Below are 24,578 nucleotides of genomic sequence, written 5' to 3'. Positions count from 1 at the left end.
CCTCCCCTCCCTCCTCTTCCTCCTCCTCTTCCTCCTCTTTATTGTTACCACTATCACTGTTAAACCTGTTTCATGACCCAGAGCTTGAAGCCTGAGGCAAGAAATTGCTTTTGATAAATTTTGGAATGTTTATAATTCCAGTCCCTCGACTCCATGGAAAGATTTCTGAATTGTGCATCCGTCAGTACTACTTCCTCCAATAAACTTTGTGACGGTGTCCTCACTCTCATATTTAGTGTTCGTGTAATTGAGGCATCATAGTGGCAGGCATGCTAATGCGGCTGTGGAAGATAGCAGTGCTTTCCCTTTGTCAGGGGTCGGCCCGCGGTTGTTGAGTGTTGATTGTAATGGAGCCTGCAGTGGCTAGGGACAATTCTGTTGGCTGCGAATTTACCTGAAGATGCCCGGACTTCATCCCTGGGCCTGGAGTGGCGACTGGGGACTTCAAACCTTTGACATATTGATGGTGCTCCTTTTTGCATGGTGGGGATGCTTGCTTTCTTTGTGCTCTTTTATGGGTTCTAAATTTTCTAGAGCATGTACTCTGAAGAGAGAAGAGAGTCATGTTTATTAATTTTTAGTGTAGCCACTTCTACCTCAAATTGGTTTGGGTCCTATTTTGTGAATGTCATATTTTCCATTAATTTGGTGTAAATGTCATTCATTGACATTAGTTGCTGTTCATTTAAAGGTTTAGAAAAGCACTCTTTCCTCTTAAATGTCTCATTTCCTGTTTTACATAGGTAAAACAAAAATTTTTTTGTACAGACTTTTGTAAACTCACTAACTTTAAAAATGAATAGCTTTAATCTTTGATTACTCTTTTCAGATGTAACGTGTATTACATGTTGAGAGCAGAAGAGGCTTTCTGGATTTCCCAGCTGGCTCAGTCAAATACTTACACCTTTTTTTACTTTTGGTTTTGTTTTGAGAAGCTACGCCTGTGGAAGCCCATGCAGTAGCTTTTGGGTTTATTTAAAACTTTGACTCTTTGCTCCCTCTGGGCAAAGATGTGGGTTTCCTAGAAGGTGAGAGTGTAACTGCTGGGTAAATAGGTTAAGAGGCAGGTGTCTGATGAAAACTCCTTGTAAGAGCTCTGGGATCATCTATCACATCCCCAGGTCTTCACCTGCTGACAGGAAGCTAATGGCATTGGTACCTGTGCTGCCAGATCAAGGAAATAAAGACTGCCTCTCCCTTCTCCCTGCCCTTGATCAGCAGGCGCTGTTGACAGGGATGATGAATTAGATGAAACTCGAGAGTGAGGATCAGTAAGCATTGTGTGATATGATGTTTAATTAATAGGTGTGAAATAAAACAAAAACAAATGAAAGCACTCGTGTTTTTCTAAGGATAGATTGTTCATATGTCAGAACTAAAATGTCATTACCTTTTAATGAATCGATTTTAGAATTTCTATCTTTAATAAAGAGTCATTGATTTGATCCTTGGCCCGATTTTATCTGGACTCCTATTAGGTCCAGTTTGTGCAGATGACAATGGTGTAATTTTCATTCTTGGGTTAAGGAAAAGTCTGTGGACTAAAAATGATGTGGCCTGTTTGGAAGGCAGCGCTTTCACTCACCTGGCATCTATGAAATAAGGCTTGTTTGAAAAGGGACAATTTCTATTAGAAAGCATAGAATAATTTATAGTTTTAAAGTAGTAATTATTCTAAGTACCTTATAATAATAAACATTTCTACTTGATTTTACTTTTTCAAAACTGGCCACTCATTTTCTAGTAATACCTTTCGATACCTCATATAGTTTTCTGATGAAATAGTTCCTTTAAAAGTCAGTGTGGGTGATATCACATGAGCACAGACTTCTGTTCATCAATGTCTACATTTTTCCAAGCGAATGTTTAGAAGCATTAATAATTTGTGTTTGGGGCTTCCCTGGTGGCGCAGTGGTTGAGAGTCTGCCTGCCGATGCAGGGGACACGGGTTCGTGCCCCGGTCCGGGAAGATCCCACATGCCGCGGAGCAGCTGGGCCCGTGAGCCATGGCCGCTGAGTCTGCATGTCTGGAGCCTATGCTCTGCAACAGGAGAGGCCACAACAGTGAGAGGCCTGCGTACCGCAAAAAAAAAAAAAAATAATAATAATAAGAAGAATAATTTGTGTTTAATTTCACCTCTAAAATCTACTTCATTTGGCTTACCAGGCAGAGTGAAAAATAATCATTTATATGACTCATCCATCTCGGAAGTGTAGTCTATGACATAAAACAACCCAGAGTTGTGACAAGGGAAGTACTACATAATGTGAGACTGTAATTGCTCACTGAGAAATGAACTAAGCAAAAGAAGGGCAATAACAGTTCATCAGCTGAGTCTGCCTCATTTTGTAGTTGCTCCCAGTCCGTATTCTTTAGGAATGTGACTTATAGTTAGAGAGATAATTGGCAAGCATTAGATAAGGTAATGGATGGTCCCAGGGCAGGGAAGTCAAGGCGATAATTCAGTTTTCTGGGAATCTGCCTGTGTCATCATTTATGGGGGGAAAACATAAGTGGCTTATGAACAATAGCAGAGTCCCAGGAGTGAATTCAGCTACCTGGGAATCCATCCTTAAGTGATGTTGACATGCTGTGTTCCTCAGACTTGGCTCATAAGACACTTTTCGAATGTTAGAGTTTGGGGTTTTGTTTTTTTTTTTAATTTAATTTTATTTATTTTTTTATACAGTAGGTTCTTATTAGTTATCCATTTTATACATATTAGTGTATATATGTCAATCCCAATCAGAGTTTTGGGTGCCAGTAGAGGCTTTTCAAAGTGAATGGTGGTATTTAGGAAAATTAAAAAGGCAGAGGGGAAGTACATGTTAAAAAAACAGAAATACTTAGTTTTTATGCTTTTGCTCAGTTTCAACACTGTTCTGAAACATAATCCTAGAAATTTTACTGTTCACACTACGTTTTCCTTTATACTGTAAAGGCCATACTCTTGTGTGTTTCAGTAAGGAAATACATAAGTAGTACCGTATATCTTTGGTATATGCTTAATGTTGTACCCAGCTCCTCTTTATTCTTTTAGCATCTCATATCCTCCGTCACACACTGTTTCCTTTTGTTTACTTTGACATAGCAGTGTATATACTTGATGAGAGCCAAAGTAAAATTTACATGGTGATGACTATTAGTCTGTATACTTGAGAAGGCTTTAAGAACTGTCATGACTAGGTCAGCTGAGAACCAGTGTATTTATTAAAATCAATACAAACTCCTTTTTTCTTATATCCATCTTGACTTGCTCTTATAACTGCTCGCTCTTGGTACTAGATATAAATTGATTTCTCTCTTTATATCCAGGTGTATAGTATTTCTTCAATAAGTAAATATTACATCCTTTCGATGAGAAGGAGTTAATCATATGGATCACGATTACATGAAATTAGGGGACTTGAGGGCCTCAAATTCAGACACTGTATTCCAGTAAATAGGCATCTCTCTATCCTTACAGATGCCAGTGCTTAATGACAAATGATTAGCTAAATTATGGTATTCACAGAACGAGTTGACTTTATGATTTCTTAGCAAAAGATAATCCAAAGAGTTGTGGTTGGAAGTTGTGTGTGTTCGTGTGAGAGGCTTTGAAAAATGATAATTAAGGATAGAAAATTATGTGAACTGTGAAAATTTTGTGGGAAAAAAATGCCCCTCCTGGGAGAATTAAATTAGGCATTATGTACAGAAAACCTGTGTTCCGAGGTAGCAGTATAATGAAGGGTCAATAGTCACGTTCTTTACTTTTAAAGCAAAATGGTTGGAAAGAAAAAGGAGGGAGTTGTGGTGGTGATGGTGATGATGCTTTTGTTGTTATGGCCAATGTTTACAGAATGCAGATTATAACCAGGCCTAGCAGGTTATATGTATTGTCTTACATAATCCTTACACAACCTTATGAGGCAGGTATTATTATTTCCCCATTTTAGAGATGAGGAAACCACAGCCCAAAATGTTTAACTTGGCTGTGGTTACACAGTTTGTCAATATCAGAGCTGGAATTTGAACTCACCAAGTGTGATTTTAGATTTCATAACAGTTTCTCTATTTGGCCTTCCCGGGAAAACTCCACACCCCTGCAGTTTTTAGGAAAATAATATAACATGGTCTGTAATTTCTGATCTCATGCTTGCACTTGGTTCGTATATTGGAAGGACTAATGAAAGCAGGTTGCTCTTGAAGAACAAATTACGCCACGTGCATATTATTCACAGAAATGTAACAGCTCCTCTACTGAATTGTAATATCCTTGAAGACAGAGACTATTTTCTGTTGTAGTGCAATATTGTTTTTAACAGCTTTATTGATAGACATTGTACACTCCATAAAATTCAGCATTTTTATTATATTCCTAGAACTGGGCAACGATTCCAGCTATCTAATTTTGGGACATTCTTTTTACCCCCAAAAGGAACCATCTACTCATTGGCAGTCACTCTTGATTGTTTTTTTTGAAACTGAAGAAAGAAAGCTGCCGAAGATTAGAAGCATTTAGCATTGGGCTTACAAAATCACCTAATTTGTGGAAACTTGATATTTTTCATTAATTATAACTTTTCACCAAAATAATCATTTTCTTTCACATGCTTTTGAAATTACCTGGTTGAAATCGTTCATTCCATTATATACAAACAATTGCTGTCATTAATTCAGAGAAAGTAAAAAGTATAACCTGTCATAATAAAGTCTATCTGATCTAATCCCTTTTTATGATAGACAGTCTTTAGGACTAGACTATGGCATTACTGATTTTCAGAATTCCTTTCTGAACAAAAATGCCTCAAGATAATCCTCCAAAGTTGATTTTTGATAAGGATGTATCGAGTGTTGGAGATCTTATTCTTTATTGCCTGAGTGCTGAATGTTTGCAATGACTCAACGACAGCTTGAGAATTTTCCCTTTCCTGTTTTTAATGAATGCAGCATTTCCGCGAATATGTATGTGCCAAGGTTCCCTCCCCCGCATCAAAGAGGAAGAATGGTTAATATGCATGTTCAAGTCATTACTTGACTTTCCTATTCCGAGGATTCTGGCCTGAATTACCTCATTATTCTGATTAAGAGGTAGTAGTAAGAAATAGTTCCTGGGAGCTCAGGTTTTGGATTAAGGAAGTCATGGGGGGATGGGGTCAGGCATTCTCCCCCAGCCTTAACTCCATCAGCACAAACTTTCTTTGATGAGGACAGGCGGTGAAGAGCTGTGAAGACTCAGCTATCCCTCTACCCCCCGCTAGTTTGTTTTATATACCCAATGTCTTCTTTGTATACAGGGGTTTTGGCTGCTCTGTGGCAGTAGAATCTTGGGTTCAAATCCTGGCTCTGCCATTTACTAGCTGTGTAATTTTTGGGAAGTCACCTAATCTCTCTGTGCACTTTTTCTCATCTGTGAAGTGGGGATAATAATAATAACTATAGGGTTGTTTTTGTCTGTTTGGTGGATTTGAAAGGACACAAGTGGGGGACTTGTTTTCTTTTTCTTTTTTTAATAACCATTTTTAAAAATTGAGGTACAGTGTAGTTGACTTACAATGTTGTGTTAGTTTCAGGTGTACAGCAAAGTGATTCAGTATTGTATATATATTCTTTTTCATATTCTTTTTCATTATAGGTTATTACAGAATACTGAATATAGTTCCCTGTGCTATACAGTAGGTCCTTGTTTATCTGTTTTATATACAGTAGTGTGTATATGTTAATCCCAAACTCCTAATTTATCCCCGCCCCCCACCAACTCCCCACCATCCCCATTGGTAACCATAAGTTTCTATGTCTGTGACTCTATTTCTGTTTTGAAATAAGTTCATTTGTATAATTTTTTTAGATTCCACATATAAGAGATATAATATGATATTTGTCTTTCTCTGTCTGACTTACTTCACTTAATATAATCTGTAGGTCTATCCATGTTGCTGCAAATGGCATTATTTCATTCTTTTTTATGGCTGAGTAGTATTTCGTGTGTATATGTACCACATCTTCTTTATCCATTCATCTGCATGTGGACTTATTTTAAACGTAAACACTTTCTCTTAGGAGAAGAGGTCAGTTGGTCTTTTGTCCTCTGTTCTCTGGGCATACCTCGTGTTCACTGGTGGGATGAGCAGGTGATACAAAGCCTTCAGTAAAAGCGAGTGCTTTTTATTCAGGAAGATCTAATCCAATACTAAGCAGATGCTCTTCTTTGTAATTTAAAAAAAAATCCTTGTAATTGTGTTAAGGAGAAAGTCTCAATTTGGTGCTAATAGGTCTCTAACAACTTTCTAATGTTCGTTAATCTCCCTTTGTAATGAGAGAATGCGGGCCTTAGGCTCAGAGCCTCAGGCTCTAGGTAAGATGAAATGATTTTACTTTGGTTGTGTTTATTTTTAGTTATTGTTTATGGCAGGCTGAAACTGATTGTTCACTGGAGGTAATGTTAAATGTTTCCTTTTCTAAAGTTTTATAAGCAGTAAAATTCACTCTTTGTGGTGTACACTTCTGTAGGTTTTGAGAAATGCATCGTCCTTCACCCTCCACCACAATCAGGATACAGAAGAGTTCGGCCTCCTCAACCCCTCCCCCCTCCCCCCATTCCCTTCTACTGTCCCCTTCGTAGTCAGCCCTAACCACACACCTGGCAACAACTGGTTTATTCTCCATCCCTATTGTAGTACTGCCTTTTCTAGAATATCACTGAAATGGAATTATACAGAACGTTGCCTTGTGAGTCTGGCTTTTCTTAGACTTACGCAGTCTATTTGAGATTAATCCATGTTGTTGTGTACATCTGTACTTTAGCCAAGTTCATTGTCGGGATTTACCACAGTGTATCCATTCACCAGTTGAAGGACGTTCAGGTTGTTTTTCTCTTTTGGGTTGATTATGCATAGAGCTGCTATAAACATTTGTATATAGGTTTTCATGTGAATGTAGGTTTTCATTTCTCTAGGATAAATATTTAGAAGTGTGATTTTGGGGTCATATGGTAGATTTATGTTTAACTTTTTAGCAAACTGCCAGAGTCTTTTCCCAGTAGCTGTACCATTTTGCATCCTTGGCAACAACGTTTGAGAGTTCCAGTTGCTCCATGTTTTTGCCAGCATCTGGTATCGTAAGATTTTTTTTTAATCCATTGTAATAGGTATGTAGCAGTTAAGCATTTCCTTTTTACATGAATATATTTAAGTTTTTTAAACAGCTTTGACTTGAAGTGAAAATACTGAGTCAGTAGTACTGCTGGTACTGAGATAGGGCAAAAATTGTGTGAGTGGTAGGTAACTGAGTGAATTTGGGGAAACAACATGTTCTTCTCTGCTTCATCTCCATCAACTAAAGAATGAATAGTATGAGGCTATCCAAGATATTTAACCAGTTTCAAGCAATGTAAATACTTGTTTTATTATAGAAAATCATGCACTTTCTTTAACATGGAAGCGGTTGGGATGACTATAATTTTTGGAAGTCTTATTGTTAGATTTGGATAAGCAAGACCCAGATGAATTGAACATCAGGTGATATCCTTGAGTATTAACAGTTTAATCTTAGTAGAGTAATAATCACTGTATTAGCAACCTGGCCTTGAAGCAAGTTGGATAGGTGCTGAGTGATGCCTTGCCTAGAAACCTGATGGTATTGGGAACACATAGCAGTAGGAAATAGCACGTTAGTGTCTCATTTCTAGGATTTATTTGCTGCCTTAACTGGATATTTCAAGAGAATTTCTAGAATAAGAAGAGAGAGCAAATGAGCTCCGAATCTGGTTTCATTTCTGTAGCCATAGTTCGTGGAGTTTGGTGACAAGGAAGGTCGTTTTCTGATTTCCTCAGCAAGGATCACTCATGCCAGGTACACTGAAAGTTTATGAACCATAGAATGTGCCCAAGAAGCAAGCAGCCACTCAAGCTTTCAGGGCAGACGTTTGGGGGCATTGCTAACTCATACTGAGACAGTCAGCAGGGAATAGCTCAAATTAGCTTGTTAAGTTGTGATCTGGTGGCAGAAAAGCCTGATAGTATTCACTGCTCTGGTGCAAATCTTGTTAAATTTTAACACTTCAAAAGGACTCTGTTTAAGTGATGAACAGTTTGAGGTTTAAAAACCAAAATCAGGCAGAAAAATAGTGCCACCTTCTCAACTTTATTTGTCCTATTCATAGCTAAAGGCAAGTGTTGGAGACATTGATGCTGGCTTTCTATGAGGTTGGAAACCTTGGGAAATATTGTGTGTTTGATTCACTTGGAGGCTCTATTCTTTGGCGCGTTTTTGCAAGGACTAAGCTAATATTGAAGTTGTTTGAGTAGGAAGCCCAAGGATCAGGTAAAGATTGCTTAAATAATTATTTTATTTGATCTATAAAGTGCCAAAACAACTACGTGAGCAGTGGTACAATTCAGAGAGATTTAAAGAAACAGTCCTTTTTTCTCTTCCCATTTCTGAACCCACCCTCCTGAGGTTGCCACTGTTAAGCGTTTGTTCCCTCCGTTTAACTATTTTTTAACTCATAAAACATGCAACACCCATAGGGTTTTCTTTCCTCTTTTTCAGTAAATTGCAGTGTTTTTTGGGTTTTTTTTTTGCACTTTATATCACTCCACTGTACATTGTAGATATTCTTTCTGGTAACTGCATGTACATCTAACAAGTATTCTTTATATAGCAAAAATATGTATGTATATATATATTTCCTAAGGATGACTCTACCATATTCATTCAGTCATTCCCATATTCATAGGCACTCAGTTTTATTTGTTTGTTTATTTTGGGGGACTGTATTGGTTTTGGTCTGGTCTTTGGTTTTTGTTTTGGCTATAAACGATGATGCCACAATTTATCTAAGGAGAATTTTTTTTTTCTAAGAGACCATAGCCAACAGGAACCAAACGGAATTTTTAGTACAAAACATACAGTTTGAGTAGATCATTTTTCAAAGCATATAAGAGTTTTTAAAAGGATGGGTTTCCTGTATGAGTACAAGATTCTGCAGTTTGATATGTTTCTTGTTTTTATTTTGAGAGCTGGAAGTGCTTTGGGGGCATGCTAGTGAACATTGTACTGGAAATGCCCTCCTAGTTTAGAATTGCACTGGCCAGTCCAGTTGCCACTAGCCACATGTGGCTATTTAAATCTAAAGTAATTAAAATTAGATAAAATTTCAGTTCATTTCCTCTGTCATGTTAGCCACGTATCAATAACCACATGTGTACAGATGTTGAACTATAACGTTGTACACCTGAAATGTATATAATCAAAATAATAATAACCAGATGTGGCTAGTGGCTGCCATGTTAGACTGACATCTGTGGATCATTTCCATTATGGCAGCAAGTTCTGTTGGCCAACAGTGGTTTCCAATGAGGGATAGTAAAGTCACATTGCCTACTTTCAAATCATACTGCCCAGCTCACTTGTTATGTGACCTTGGGAAAGTTACTTTACTTCTCTGGGTATCAGCTTCCTCATCAAAAAATGAGTATAATAACAATCCTGTGTTTCCTAGGAAGATTGGATACGGCAGTGTTGATTAAGCGCTTCACACCTTGCCTAAGACATAAGCATCCAGTAAATGGAGGCGATTATTTTTTTCCTGGCGTTTGATAATTTCTCTCTCTCTCTCTCTCTTTTTCTTTCTTTCTTTCTTTTTTTCCCCCCTTTTGGAAGGCGAGGAACTGGGCACTGTGTTTGTTTGTTCAAACATAAAAAGTGCAAGATATTGTTGGCCTGATTTCTAGCTAGACCGGCAAAAAGCAGTGTTGGTAGGCTATAGCAGCCTCTGTTTGTCGGCCTGGTGATTTTTTTTTTTTTTTTTTTAATATGCTGTCCCCGAAAAACATGATAGAATTTGTTTTACTTCTCTTCTGCCAGGAAGTAACCCTTCTGGCTTTGTTAGAAGCGTGGTTTGTAATCATTGTACCCACCCCAGATGGCTCCTGAAAAACCTTTGAAATGCCATCTGCCAGGCATGTGTCCAGCAGGCAGCTTGTCATTCTGCTGGAAGAAAAGAGGGGGCGGGGTCCCCTCCCAGGCCCTTTCTCCCTAGCGTCACTGAATGGATCCTGGTCATGTGGGCCCAGACCCAGGGCAGGTTGCTCAGAGGATAACTGGGTGTAAACCTCCTCATGGCCTGCAGAGTGGAAAGGTTTTGTCTGGGTAATAAACCCTGAAGGTTTTGTGGGTGGAGATATACCTGCCCCCACTCCCTTCCCCTGCTGCTCAAAAGTCCTTTTAAGCATATTTATTTCCAGGGGAAAATGATGTCTGCTCGTTTTCAGTTTTCCTTTAAAATGTTCCATTTTTCAAGTTCTTGATTGTTTTCAATCCTTTCAGGAAATTAAGACCCAGAGGTTATTGTTGTCTTTACAGTTACACTGAGAAATTGGTTCAGAAAACGTGGGAAGAAATGACAAAGATTAAAGATGGTTATAGGAGGAAAAAAAACCCCAATACTGTGTGGTGTAGAAGACTTTAAAAACCCAACAAATCTTTTGTTTGGTCTTATTTATCCTCATTTTGGGGGGGTGGATTAAGTTAATAGAATTTTGGTATGGAGGCCAAATATGAGAGTTGCCATATAAAACATATTTAGGACAGATTCTTTCACAGCAAGTTTCAAAGAGATTCTGTTCTTGCCCTGCGCTGGAATTTCCCAATATGATGTAGACTGTTTGTGTTTTCCGAGTAACCGGCTGAACAGCTTTTGCACTTGGCTCTGAGACATCACACCCTCCTCCTCTGCTCCCGCCTTGCTGACTATTGTCTTAGTCTCCTCTGAGGATCTTCCTCTTCTTCTCAGTTTCTAAAAACTATAAGGTTTTTGTGTTTAAGTCAAACTTCTTGGCTGCTTTTGCTATACTCTCTCTCCCCCTCGATTATCTCTTTCTGTGTCTTGCCTTCAAATGCCAGTGGTTTACTGATGACTCCCAAGTTCAGGGCCCAACCACCACTCTGATCTTCAGATTTACATAGTCACCTGTTCACGGCTCTCTACATCCAGGTGTCTGATAGGCATTTCATACTTTTTACGTGTTCAGAAGTGAACTCTTAAATTTTTTCCCCTAAAAACCATTTCCCCCATCTTCTTGATCTCTGTAAATGGCAGAACCCATTTGCCCAGGTCAGAGAATAAGACGGCAGTCCTTATTCTTTTGTTTTTCTTGTACACTCCATCTACTCCATCAGCAAGTTCCGTCTTTAAAATACAGACCTAGCATGGCCTGATGAGTTGATGTACTTTTAATACATCTGTCCTGCAGGCTATGTCTTATAGCTGTTTAAAATGTTTACAATTCATAATAGAAATCTCACTGCTTCTTGTCACCTTTGTCTACTGTTCTTGTCTGTGCCCTGATTTTTTTTTCTCACCTGGACACTGTAGTAACCAACTAACTTGTCTTCTTGCTCCTATTTTTGCCCACCTCACCCTCCTACTCTGCCTGTTTCCTGCCCTTAGCTCAGTGATCTTTTAAAAATAAATCATGGTACTATCCTGCTCAAAACCCTCTAGTGGCTTCCCATCATCCTTAGAATAAAATATGAAATGTTTGCTGTGGCCTGCCTCATCTGGCCACTTGCTTTCATTTCTAACCTCTTTTCCATTGCTCTGCTACGGTTAACTCTGGACTTTTTGCCCTTCCCCCAGCATGCTAAATCTATTCCTACTTCTGAGCCTTTGGCCTTTGCCCAGGCTGGGACGCTTTTCCCATCACCTGTGTGCTGCTCTCGGTTTCCATGGCACCTCCTTAGCCAGGCTTTTCCTGATTACCTGTCTAAAGTAGCTTTCCTACTCCTCACCTTGCTTCCTCCCTCTAAGAGATTTTCAGATACTTGAAATTATATGGTATATCCATATACATATTTATAATCTGTCTTTCATAATAAAATGTAAATTCCGTTAGGGTAGGGGCTTTGGCTTCTTCTCCAGTGCCTGAACTGCTGCCCAGCAGGTATTGGGGCCTTAGTGAATAATTCTTGAAAAAATGAAACATGTAATCATATATGTAATGTATTAATATATATAATTATACGTATATATAAAATTTGAACTCTAATAGTCTACCAACTCATTTCATTCTAATAGTAACATAAAGTATATATCTGGCAGCAATTATTGAGCTTAGCCTTCTAAAAGTCTTATCCCACTCAATACACACAACAGACCTATAGTGTAGGTAGTATTATTACCCTTATTTCACAGGTGAGGAAACTGAGAAATAGAAGAAGCTCAGGAACATGCCCAAGACCACAACCTGGTGAGCCAGACAGACTATGAGTTCATCATTCCCATTCTATATACCTGCTCTACAACAGTGTATGGTACTGTTTATGCTTCTGGAATACCCACCGTGTGCTTGATACCATAGATATAAATATTGTGAAGCACTTCAATGGCCTTGTCATCATCTGTCAAGGGAGCCAGAAATGGGAACAAATTAGGATACACTACAAGAGTAGACTGCTGGACACTATACAAGCAGGCTTCTTTACCAGAAAGTCCCAGCGTGCTGGGCATAAGCTAACGTTTGTAATATAATTGTTCTATGGACAGTTTGCAGCTGTTTATAACACTCAAATTTCAGATAATAGAAAAACGGGGCTTGTTTAAAAATGCATTTAGCCTGAATGAAATATGCAACAACTGTTGAGTTTTTTGATTTGAGAGAATTCTGGGTATCCACTGTAAGTGCATGGAAATTCACATGATCAGAGACTGTGCTCTGCCATGAGCACTGGAGCTAACATACAGTTGCTTGTTTCATTATTTTAGGGAGAATTAGGACTAGGGAAAAATCCCTGCTTATTATATTAAAAAAACATTGACCTGAAAGTGCCATAGGTAATGGTGTCTTGCAAAATGAACCCATGTTGATCATATCCCCTAACTTGAATGTAGGAGCAGAAGTCATGAGTTTTGCTGTTTTTTGGTCTCTCCTAACGTTGAACACAGGTTCCTAGTATACACTATGTAATTGCTTCTTGGTTTATTTTCTTTCTTTGTTTTGTGTGTAAACCATATTCCTTCCACACTTTGGGGGGAGGTTGGGCTAAATTGATAGGTGTCCCGCCCAGCACCTGAGCTGGGTGACTTAAATATTCTAGAGGCTCTGTGTTATTTCATAAGAAGAATCATTATATTTATTAGTCTTTGAGAGAATGACGAGATTAATTCGGGGGGCAATTTTCTAGCAAATGCAGTGTCCTTTTTCTCCCATCAGAAGTTATGGGTGGCCTCTTTTTGCCAAACATATTAATTACATGGAGAGCAGCAACATTTTAATCCCTGGGAGGTATCCAGCCACAGATCTTGGGCAATTGAATTTCTCTAGTGATGTGTTTATGCAGTGGGTGTCATTTTCTTCAAAGGGCTTATTACATTGGAAGTTGCCAGATGTGTTGAGGAACACAAGAATTTTGAGGCCTATGATAAAAATATAAACCCCTTAGGCTCTGAGCTTAAGGTGGATATCTTTTTTTTTTTTTTAAACGTGCTAATCTTTTTTTTTTAAGATGTTGGGGGCAGGAATTTATTAATTTACTTATTTATTTTGGTTGTGTTGGGTCTTCATTTCTGTGCGAGGGCTTTCTCTAGTTGTGGCAAGCGGGGACCACTCTTCATCGCGGTGCGCGGGCCTCTCACTATCGCGGCCTCTCTTGTTGCGGAGCACAGGCTCCAGACGCGCAGGCTCAGTAGCTGTGGCTCATGGGCCCAGTTGCTCCGGGGCACGTGGGATCTTCCCAGACCAGGGCTCGAACCTGCGTCCCCTGCATTAGCAGGCAGATTCTCAACCACTGCGCCACCAGGGAAGCCCAAGGTGGATATCTTTTTTAGAACTTACTGGATCCCTAAAAGCTGCTGACTGTGAATGTCATCTGTATAAAATCCAGTTCACCCTTTTCATTCAGTGCATGTTTCAAGTGATAAAAATCTCCCCGGGTTGCCTAGCTCTGCTTGTTTTTCTCTTTCTTGCATTTGAGGGGCCCAGGCATCAGAGGATGGAAGTGAGGATACTTTTCTGCTAGAAAGAAGTTGTCTTTGCCAGGTCCCTGTCTCAGTAGGCGGGTCTGTCAGTTTAGGTACTCCAGCTTACTGAACAGGTTATTTTAATTACACCTGGATGGGGTGCTTCCTGTTTCAGTGGACTGATGATTTCTCGTGCCTTTGTCTTGTCTGCTGCAGGCACAACCCGGTCTCCCAGAGAAGGAGAGGTGCCTGGCGTGGACTATAACTTTCTGACTGTGAAGGAGTTCTTGGACCTCGAGCAGAGCGGGACTCTTCTAGAAGTCGGCACCTATGAAGGTGAGCTGATCTGTATGGCAGCGGTGAGGATACCTCTCTGCTGGGTCCTCCAGAGGATCCAGGGCCATCCAGGCAAAGATTCTGTGGACTAGTGAAGTCTGAATATCTGTAGGAGGCTGCAGTTCACCTTAAGGGGAGTAATAATAATAAAATATATGGAATATGGAATAAGGCTTTGTGGAGCACCATAAAAATAATTTGGTTTTGTGTGTTTTTTTTTTTTTTCACTTGAGTTTTCTCCTTTAATTTATTTTTATTTATTTATTTATTTGTTTATTTATTTATTTATTTTTTGCGGTACACGGGCCTCCCACCACTGTGGCCCGTCCCGCCGCGGAGCACAGGCTCCGGACGTGCAGGCCCAGCGGCCATGGCTCATGGGCCCAGCTGCTCCACAGCACGTGGGATCCTCCAGGACCGGGGCACGAACCCATGTCCCCTGCATCGGCAGGCGGACTCTCAACCACTGCGCCACCAGGGGAGCCCCTAATTTATTGATTTAAACGTGTGCGTGCATCTGTGTGTGTGTGTGTTTAATATGGGCATGTATGGTATAAGAAAGAAGAGGAAGAAGAATCATAGTCAGTCATAAAATATGACCTTATTGGTAGTGCTGTCTTAATCTCAAGGGACTGGAATGTCATTTTTTACCACCAATTGCTATTTAATGTAGTTTTTGAGTAGATGATACATTTACATGGTTCATAAAGCAGAATATTTCAGAAGTATTCGATAAGTAAGCTCTTTCCTAGGTCTGTCTTCCACCTGCCTCATTTCCATTTCTCCTTTCCCCAGATATTACAACCGCTGTTACTCGTTTCTGATTTCCCTTCTGAAACTGTTTAATGTAAATACAAACACATGTGCGAGTGTACACATACTCATACGTGTTTCATATGTGTGTTCCCATTTCTTCCCTGTTTTATACAGAAGGTAGTATACACTGCATGCTGACATGTGCAAGTGTACACATACTCATATGTGTTTCATATGTGTGTTCCCATTTCTTCCCTGTTTTATACAGAAGGTAGTATACACTACATGCTGACATGTGCGAGTGTATACATACTCATACTTGTTTCATATGCGTGTTCCCATTTCTTCCCTGTTTTATACAGAAGGTAGTATACACTGCATGCTGTTTGGCACTTTGCTCTTTTATATAACAGTATGTCTTACAGGTCTTCGCAGTTCAGTAATAGAGCACTTCTTGTTTTCTTTTTTAAGTGGCCGTGTAATCTCTTCAAATAGATGGACCATAATTTATTTAACGTGGTCCCTTTGGATAAACATTTTTAATATTTCAGAATACAACTGTGTTGGATAACATGGATATAAATCATTTCACACAGGTGAAAATAAATCTGTGGGATGAAATCCTACAAATCAGATTGCAAGCTCAAAGCCAAATGTAGAGGGGAAATTAAACTTATATTTTCTGAAAACAATATTATAGCTTGATTGCTCTGTTGAGTGTTATTATTTGAGACAGAAGGGCATACTATGATACTATTAATAATAAGTAGGTCAAGTTATTGTATCATGTACTTTTTCTAAACTCAAAGTTTGGACTTACTGGACGATCCCAGTGGCATTTTCATGATGAGACTTAAAAACAAAGGATGAATACGAAATAGGCTATTGCTTTATTAAGGGTATTATAACTTTGATATGATAATCGCCCCTGTTCCGGGCAGTGGCTAATAGTTAAGTAATGATCATAAATCTTAGGGATGCTGATTCTGGTTTGATAGTTTTTGCAGGGGTACAGGGAAGAGCGTTATCTTTGTACCTACTGTTTATTTTCAAATTGTGAATATACAGTTAACATTGGTTAGCTATTAATCAAATTCCTATATTGTGAATGCAGGAAGATTTGCTTTGAGTATTGCTGATTATCAATTGTTGTAGTTTCCTTGAAGTGTTGGGATGTGACTGGTGGTTGGTGGGCTGGGAGGGCATCTGAGAATGCCCGAGGCAAGGATGATTTGTTAAGGTCTAGGAGTGAGGGGAAGGAAGGGATGGGGGTCTGAGTGGATGTACCAAGAGCTTCTTCAGTGTGTTGTTGTTGTTTTTTTTTTTTTGCGGCACGCGGGCCTCTCCCTGTTGTGGCCTCTCCTGTTACGGAGCACAGGCTCCGGACGCGCAGGCTCAGTGGCCATGGCTCACGGGCCCAGCCTCTCCGCGGCATGTGGGATCTTCCCGGTCCTGGGCACGAACCCGTGTCTCCTGCATTGGCAGGCGGACTCCCAACCACTGCGCCACCAGGGAAGCCCCAGTGTGTTGTTTTGTAAATGTGAATACAGTTAAAAATTCAAGTGGCTAAGAATAGAGCAAGTGTGGATCCTCTTTGGTTTAAGGAAGTGAATTGTCCTGTCTGAAATCAGTTATTATGCCCATCAGGGGAGCTTGTGCCCCTAATATAAAAAACATCCGTTTGCCTTTTTGGAGAGGTTAAGCATGGGAGTGGTTGTGAAAAGCCCAAGAGTATATTGGGTTGAAAGAGAAAAAAGTATGTGGTTAGACAACAGCTTGTCTGGGACAAAAAAGAAAATCAACTCATTTTATTGAGGTGGTTATGTTACAAGTGATACATAGGTGGAGTCACTTTGTTTTCCCATTAATTTGATCACTTTGGCGGAGGTAGCTATTATCCCTGACTTTTTAGATGGGGATGCCGAGGCCAGGTAGCATTTAGGAACTTTCTCAAGGTTATGCAGCTGCCAGGAAACAAACACAGTGGTTGGACTTTCAGATCCCATGCACTTTCTTGAAAACCTCAGAAGATCCTGGATGTAACTAAAGAGTTGTAAAAATAGCTCATTAGTACTTTCACCCAACTTCCTGGTGGGTAGCAACAGGAAAAAGGTTTTCAGAAAATGTCTAATCATCCTTCCACAAAACCGTCTTTCTGTGAATGTCGCTCAGTTATTTTGGAGTTGAAATTCTCTTTTGCCACATATGAATCCACTCCATTTTTCAGCCATTTGACTGTGTTCTTCAGCCTTTTGACCTTTTAGCTGTATGATTTCCCTGTCATACGAGACAGCTCCTAATTTTTTGGAAGCAACTGGAATATATTGTGTTGACTCTCATAAGCTGAAAGCAAAATGGAATTTTTATGTAATGCTGGATGCTGTCACAAGAATAGGGGAGGATAGATCTTCTCTGTCTTTGCTTCCCCTGGACTAGCCCTTCGATGGCGGCTCTGTTTATTGGACAGTAACAAGCATGCAGGCTGGGCTGTGGCCCTGCCAGAGTTTGAGTCTCAGCCCCTCTGTTGTTGAGCTGTGTGCCCTCCAGCAAGTTGCTTAATGCTCCATGTCTTCATTTTCCCTTCGGTAAAATGAGGATAATAATAGTGCTTTCTCATAGGTAGGATTAAATGAGACAATAATTGGAAAGGGCTGAGAACAGTGTCTGACACATGTAAGCCCTCCATCAGCGTGTTAGCTCTTATATTTACACACATGACCGGTCTGAAATTGCCACCCTGGTGGATGGATTCCCTCCCTCTTCTCCTAGTCAGTAAACCAGTGGATTTACCAGTAAAATATCTTTATTTACTTCCCACGTCCTCACTGTCTGTTTCCCCTGCTGACATTTTTTGTCCTCTTGGCCTGTCCTGGTTCCAAAGAGGAAGAGACCACAACACAAATCACTCTTCACAGCAAGACTTTTAAACAGTTTTCAGGAAAAGTCATGAATGTACATGATGGAATTCTTTCTAGAGTAAAGAACTTAAGTATATTTAAGTATAAATTGATTCTCCTCCTCCTCATAGGAAACCGCTGTTAGAGGGTCTAGTGCAGAGATTCAGAAAACTTAGACAATATACGGCATAAACATGTATACTTGTTTATTTCACTGCATTCTTGTCCATTGTACTTAACACATTTGGAGGTGTGTTAAGTACACAGTTCCACCTCATTCTTTATAAATGCTGCAGCATATCCCATTGTATGAATATATGTAGTTTATTTAACTAGTCCCCTGCAGATGGGCATTTGGATGCCCCTCTCCCTACTTTTTTTGGTGTTTTGTAAACAGTGCTGACATGAACATCCCTGTACAAATATCTCACTATACTGTTTTGAGTAGATCTATAGAGCAAGTTCCTGACAGTGCAGTTTTAAAGGCAGCCCTTCTGTGCCCACACAGTTCGTTTCAACATTGTCCCCAGGCACAGGGTGTGATGTCTAGGGCAGAAGACCAAAGCAGCTCTGCCTTTGAAGGTGCTTATGCTCTATAGTTATTTACTGCTGCCAATGTTTGTCCAGTGTACACTATGTGCTGGGTGCTTTTCAAAGCACATTATGTGTACCAACTCACTTAATTACCCAGTAATCCTATGAGCTGCGTACAGTTTATCCCCATTTTACAAAAGAAGAGTATGAGGCCCAGAAATGCCTGCTGTCTTTGCTTAGTTCATGGAGTGAGCCCGAGACAGAGCTGGGAATCAAACCCAGGCTTATGTGGCTCTGGGGTTTCTATAGACCCTCAGTCTTGGGAGACAAATTAAATTTAAACAATTTCAAGAGACGTGATGAATGTTCTGAGAAGGAAACTACAAGCGTGCCCCAGAAGCATCTAGCAAGGGTGCTACATCGAATCTCGCATCAGAGGCGGTCCCCTGGAGGAGGTGGCCTTTGACCTGAAGCTCGACAGAGGATCTCATGAGTTCAGTGTTTCAGCACCGGTCACAAAGCCTGAATTCAGAGAGAGCAAAGCAGTGAACCAAGAGAAGGTCGGAACGTTGGTCCTGGAGATGGACGAGCAGGGAACCATTTCTTGATTCCTGTAGAACCAATGCCATCCAGTAGGACTTTCTTCAGTAATGGAAATGTTCAGTATTCTGAGCTGTCCAGCATGGCAGCCACTGGCCATATGTGATTTTTGTGACTGAGAAACTGGATTTTAAGTTTAATAGTGTAAACGAATTTAGCCTTAAATAGTCTTGGGTGTCTGATGGCTGCCATATTTTCCAGGACAGTTTTTTGTTTGTTTTTTTTTTAAACATCTTTATTGGACTATAATTGCTTTACATTGTTGTGCTGGTTGCTGCTGTATAACAAAGTGAATCAACTCTACGTATACATATATCCCCATATTCCCTCCCTCTTGCGTCTCCCTCCCACCCTCCCTATCCCACCCCTCTAGATGGTCACAAAGCACTGAGCTGATCTCCCTGTGCGATGAGGCTGCTTCCCACTAGCTATCTGTTTTACATTTGGTAGTGTATATATGTCCATGCCACTCTCTCACTTCGTCCCAGCTTACCCTTCCCACTCCCCATATCCTCAAGTCCATTCTCTACGTCTTTATTCCTGTCCTGCCCCTAGGTTCTTCAGAAACTTTTTTTTTTTTTTTTAGATTCCATATATGTGTTAGCATACGGTATTTGTTTTTCTCTTTCTGACTTACTTCACTCTGTATGACAGTCTCTAGGTCCATCCACCTCACTACAAATAACTCAATTTCATTTCTTTTTATGGCTGAGTAATATTTCATTGTATATATGTGCCACATCTTCTTTATCCATTCATCTGTCGAAGGACACGTAGGTTGCTTCCATGTCCTGCCCATTGTAAATAGTGCTGCCATGAACATTGTGGGCCATGACTCTTTTTGAATTATGGTTTTTTCAGGGTATATGCCCAGTAGTGGGATTGCTGTGTCATATGGTAGTTCTATTTTTAGTTTTTCAGGGAACCTCCATACTGTTCTCCATAGTGGCTGTATCAATTTACATTCCCACCAACAGTGCAAGAGGGTTCCCTTTTCTCCACACTCTCCCCAGCATTTATTGTTTGTAGATTTTTTTGATGATGGCCATTCTGACCGGTGTGAGGTGATACCTCATTGTAGTTTTGATTTGCATTTCTCTAATGATTAGTGACGTTGAGCATCCTTTCATGTGTTTGTTGGCAATCTGTATATCTTCTTTGGAGAAATGTCTGTTTAGGTCTTCTGCCCACTTTTGGATTGGGTTGTTCGTTTTTTTGGTATTGAGCTGCATGAGCTGCTTGTATATTTTGGAGATTAATCCTCTGTCGGTTGCTTTGTTTGCAACTATTTTCTCCCATTCTGAGGGCTGTCTTTTCGTCTTGTTTATGGTTTCCTGTGCTATGCAAAAGCTTTTAAGTTTCATTAGGTCCCATTTGTTTATTTTTGTTTTTATTTCCATTTCTCTAGGAGTTGGGTCAAAAAAGATCTTACTGTGATTTATGTCATAGAGTGTTCTGCTTATGTTTTCCTCTAAGAGTTTTATAGTGTCTGGCCTTACATTTAGGTCTTTAATCCATTTTGAGTTTATTTTTGTGTATGGTGTTAGGAAGTGTTCTAATTTCTTTCCTTTATATGTAGCTGTCTAGTTTTCCCAGCACCACTTATTGAAGAGTCTGTCTTTTCTCCATTTTATATTGTTGCTTCCTTTATCAAAGATAAGGTGACCATATGTGGGTGGGTTTATCTCTGGGCTTTCTATCCTGTTCCATTGATCTATATTTCTGTTTTTGTGCCAGTACCATACTTTCTTGATTACTGTAGCTTTGTAGTATAGTCCGAAGTCAGGGAGCCTGTTTCCTCCAGCTCCGTTTTTCTTTCTCAAGATTGCTTTGGCTATTTGGGGTCTTTTGTGTTTCCATACAAATTGTAAAATTTTTTGTTCTAGTTCTGTGAAAAATGCCATTGGTAGTTTGATAAGGATTACATTGAATCTGTAGATTGCTTTGAGTAGTATAGTCATTTTCACAATGTTGATTCTTCCAATCCAAGAACTCTCCATCTGTTTGCATCATCTTCAATTTCTTTCATCAGTATCTTATAGTCTTCTGCATACAGGAAACTTTTGTCTCCTTAGGTAGGTTTATTCCTAGGTATTTTATTCTTTTTGTTGCAATGGTAAATGGGAGTGTTTCCTTAATTTCTCTTTCATATTTTTCATCGTTAGTGTATAGGAATGCAAGAGATTTCTGTGCATTAATCTTGTATCCTGCTACTTTACCAAAGTCATTGATTAGCTCTAGTAGTTTTCTGGTAGCATCTTTAGGATTCCTTATGTATAGTATCATGTCATCTGAAAACAGTGACAGCTTTACTTCTTCTCTTCCGGTTTGGATTCCTTTTATTTCTTTTTCTTCTCTGATTGCTGTGGCTAAAACTTCCAAAACTATGTTGAATAATAGCGGTGAGAGTGGCCAGTCTTGTCTTGTTCCTGATCTTAGTAGAAATCCTTTAGTTTTTCACCATTGAGAATGATGTTGGCTGTGGGTTTGTAATAATAATACGGCCTTTATTATGTTGAGGTAAGTTCCCCTCTGTCCACTTTCTGAAGAGTTTTTATCATAAATGGGTGTTGACTTTTGTCGAAAGCTTTTCCTGCATCAATTTAGATGATCATATGATTTTTATCCTTCAATTTGTTTATATGGTGTATCACATTGATTGATTTGCATATATTGAAGAATGAAAGCTCCTGCAAGGACGGGTGAGGACCTACTCAAGAAGATCCTTCCCTTCTCGCTCATCTGACTTCAGAGAGCTAAGCACATCTTTTAAGAGTTAAGCTCCTTTAGGAAAGTGTAATTTTGAATCCTGCCAAAGAGGATATTACTACAGAGGAGAGGTGATCTTCTTTATGTACATTCCGTGACATATGATAGGGCAGACAAGTAGAGTCAACCAATAAAACCTCAAGGTCTGATAACCTTCCAAATATTCTTTCAGGTCCACTATTTGTTTGGGGTTTAGAATTGCTGGATTGTAAAATTTTAAAGCTGGAAAGGCAGTACAGCTCATCTCTTCAGAAGACAGAACTGAGATCCAGAGAGAGAATGGTCTAACACGGGGTCCCCAACCCCCTGGCTGCCGACCGGTATGGGTCCGCGGCCTGTTAGGAACTGGGCTGCACAGCAGGAGGTGAGTGGTGGGTGAGCAAGTGAAGCTTCATCTGCCGCTCCCCATCGCTCGCACTACCGCATGAACCATTCCTCCCACCCCCATCCGTGAAAAAATTATCTTCCTCGAAACCGGTCCCTGCTGCCAAAAGGTTGGGGACCGCTGGTCTAAGACACCAAGGAGAATTGGGGACAAAACCCGGCCGAATGCCCCTCACTCAGGTCATGTCCTAGGCAGGACTGGGATGCCAGTCTTTCGTGAGTCTGCTGCCTGGAAATGGATACTTTTCTCGTAGAGTCTCTTACTAGTTTGTACATTCATTCATTTATTCATTATAGATAAAATGCTGAGCAAAACCAGACATGAGCATTGCCCTTATGGGTCTTACAGTCTAGTTCATGAGACACATTATTCAAACAATCTCAGAAATAAATATACATTTGTATGTATGTTACAGGTATCAGGATATTTAAAGGAGACCATATGATGGGGAGATTTGATGTCTTTGGGGTTGGGAAATGCTTCCCATGGAGAAGCATTATAGTATTGAGATGAGCTCTGGTGGTTGAGCTGGAGTTAGGTTGCTAGATTTAGCAAATAAAAATACAGAATACCAGTTTTGCATTTTATCTGGCAGCCCCACATGGAGTTAGCTTTAGCCTATGGTGGTAGTGGTGGTGATAAGTTGACTGAATCTTGAGATATATGTGTGATTGTGTGTGTGTGTGGGGGGTATGCTCTTTTATTAGTATAAGTATCTTAGAAAATACTGTAATTTTTAGAGGAGTTACACATTGTTTTATCAACAGTATGAGATGTTTACGTGGACTTGGGGATTGGTTATCATAAGAAGGAAGTAGAAGATTCAGGTGATGATATTCTTCCTAGGATGACTCCTAGTTTCTGTCTTAGAAAACTGGGTAGCTGCTGGAACCGTTTGCTGAGATAAGAAGCGCTGGAAAAGGCCAGATCTGGTGTGTGTGGTGGTGGGAGTGGGGTCAGGGGCTCCATGATGAAATTTTCCACCCCCATCAGCTATAATGCCTGGTGTACGACGCGTATCCTCCAACAGAGTAGAGGCCCTTCCTCACTGTGTAAGGAACCTAACTATTGCCCCTCACAAGGTATAAAAGTTGTGAGTGGAGCTCATAATTGGTCTTGGCTCTGCAATTTGAACCAACTTCTCATTCTGTCGCTGGATGGAATCAACATCAAGGCAAGGCAAAAATGACAAGACTAAATGTGTCTTTCCTCCTTGGCCCAACTTCCTAATTGTGACAGTGAGCTAACGTATTTGATAAGGCTCTTGAAATAAATCAGCGGCACCATCTCCTTTTTGCCTTGCTTTCTTTTTTTTCTTTCCTATCTACATTTGTGCTCAGTAAGACAGGTTGCTGCCTCAGCCAGCCCTTGGGGCTCCTCCGGGAGAGAGTGTACAAGGGATGAACTATTCAGTGGGGTGGTTCCAAACATGCCTGTTTTACAAATGCCTCTGGGTAGAAGAGGCTGATTATACCCTTTGAGCCCTGCAAAGATTGCCCCTCAGCATGGAAGTGCGGTGCCAGTGTGACATTTCCAGTTGGAGTTATGGGTTGCATATCTCTGCATGTTAATTACGAAGGGGGGGTGTCAGCCTTCAATAATGGTACTGTTCTGCTTCCTAGAAGGTCTACAAAAATGCAGCTGCCAAGGGTCTGCTTTGAGGGGACACAGAGATAAAGCAGGGGTGAAGAGAGTTCTTGTTTGTCATTGAGGAAGACGAGACCATCTGGAGTCCTGTTCTTTGGCAGGCCTCAGCAGCCGTCTGTTGGGATAAGCTCTGTTGGCAAACTCCACCATGCAGTGTTCTCTGTTGGTAACGAAAGAACCAAAGAAAATCTCTGCGACAATTGTCCGTTCCTCTGCCTGTGAAGATGAGGAGGCAGAGGCCAGGAACGTTTCACTTAATTTTCTGCTCAGAGATCCCCAGCAATTCCTGGAGTCGAGAGCATAGATGATCGGGACAGATCCATGTTTAAATGCCAGTCACCACTTATGCATTGTGTGAATCTGTTTCTTCATCTGAAAATGGGAATATTGATGGATGTTTTTTTTTTCTGTAGGATTGTTAAAGATTAGAATTAGTGAATGTGTGGGAAGTGACCTGGTAGGTGCACAATAAAGGTAACTTTTTGTTAATGTTGTTCTTTATAAATTTATTTATTTATGGCTGAGTTGGCTTTTTGTTGCTGCGCACAGGCCTTCTCTAGTTGCGGCAAGTGGGGGCTGCTCTTCGTTGCAGTGCGCGGGCTTCTCATTGCAGTGGCTTCTCTTGTTGGGGAGCATGGGCTCTAGGCACGTGGGCTTCAGTAGTTGCGGCGTGTGGGCTCAGTAGTTGTGGTTCACGGGCTCTAGAGCGCA

General features: G+C 40.3%; 1 protein-coding gene across 15 annotated transcripts in view; it reads left to right on the top strand.

Annotated features, from left to right (window-relative positions):
- MAGI1 (membrane associated guanylate kinase, WW and PDZ domain containing 1) overlaps positions 1 to 24,578 on the top strand; it is a 623,112-nt gene that overhangs the window by 468,365 nt on the left and 130,169 nt on the right. For 14 of the 15 annotated variants that reach the window (XM_027121335.1, XM_027121326.1, XM_027121331.1 and 11 more), the window contains one exon: positions 14,160 to 14,279. The exons of the other annotated variant lie outside the window; for it this stretch is intronic. In XM_027121335.1, coding sequence (XP_026977136.1) covers positions 14,160 to 14,279 — 120 coding nt within the window. The remainder of the gene's footprint in view (positions 1 to 14,159; positions 14,280 to 24,578) is intronic. 15 annotated transcript variants of the gene reach the window in all.

This window comes from Aethalodelphis obliquidens, unplaced genomic scaffold (genome assembly GCF_003676395.1).
Source record: "Aethalodelphis obliquidens isolate GAN/ISIS:26980383/991018 unplaced genomic scaffold, ASM367639v1 scaffold22, whole genome shotgun sequence".
Lineage (NCBI taxonomy): Eukaryota > Metazoa > Chordata > Mammalia > Artiodactyla > Delphinidae > Aethalodelphis > Aethalodelphis obliquidens.
This window is presented reverse-complemented; position numbering and strand designations above follow the sequence as displayed.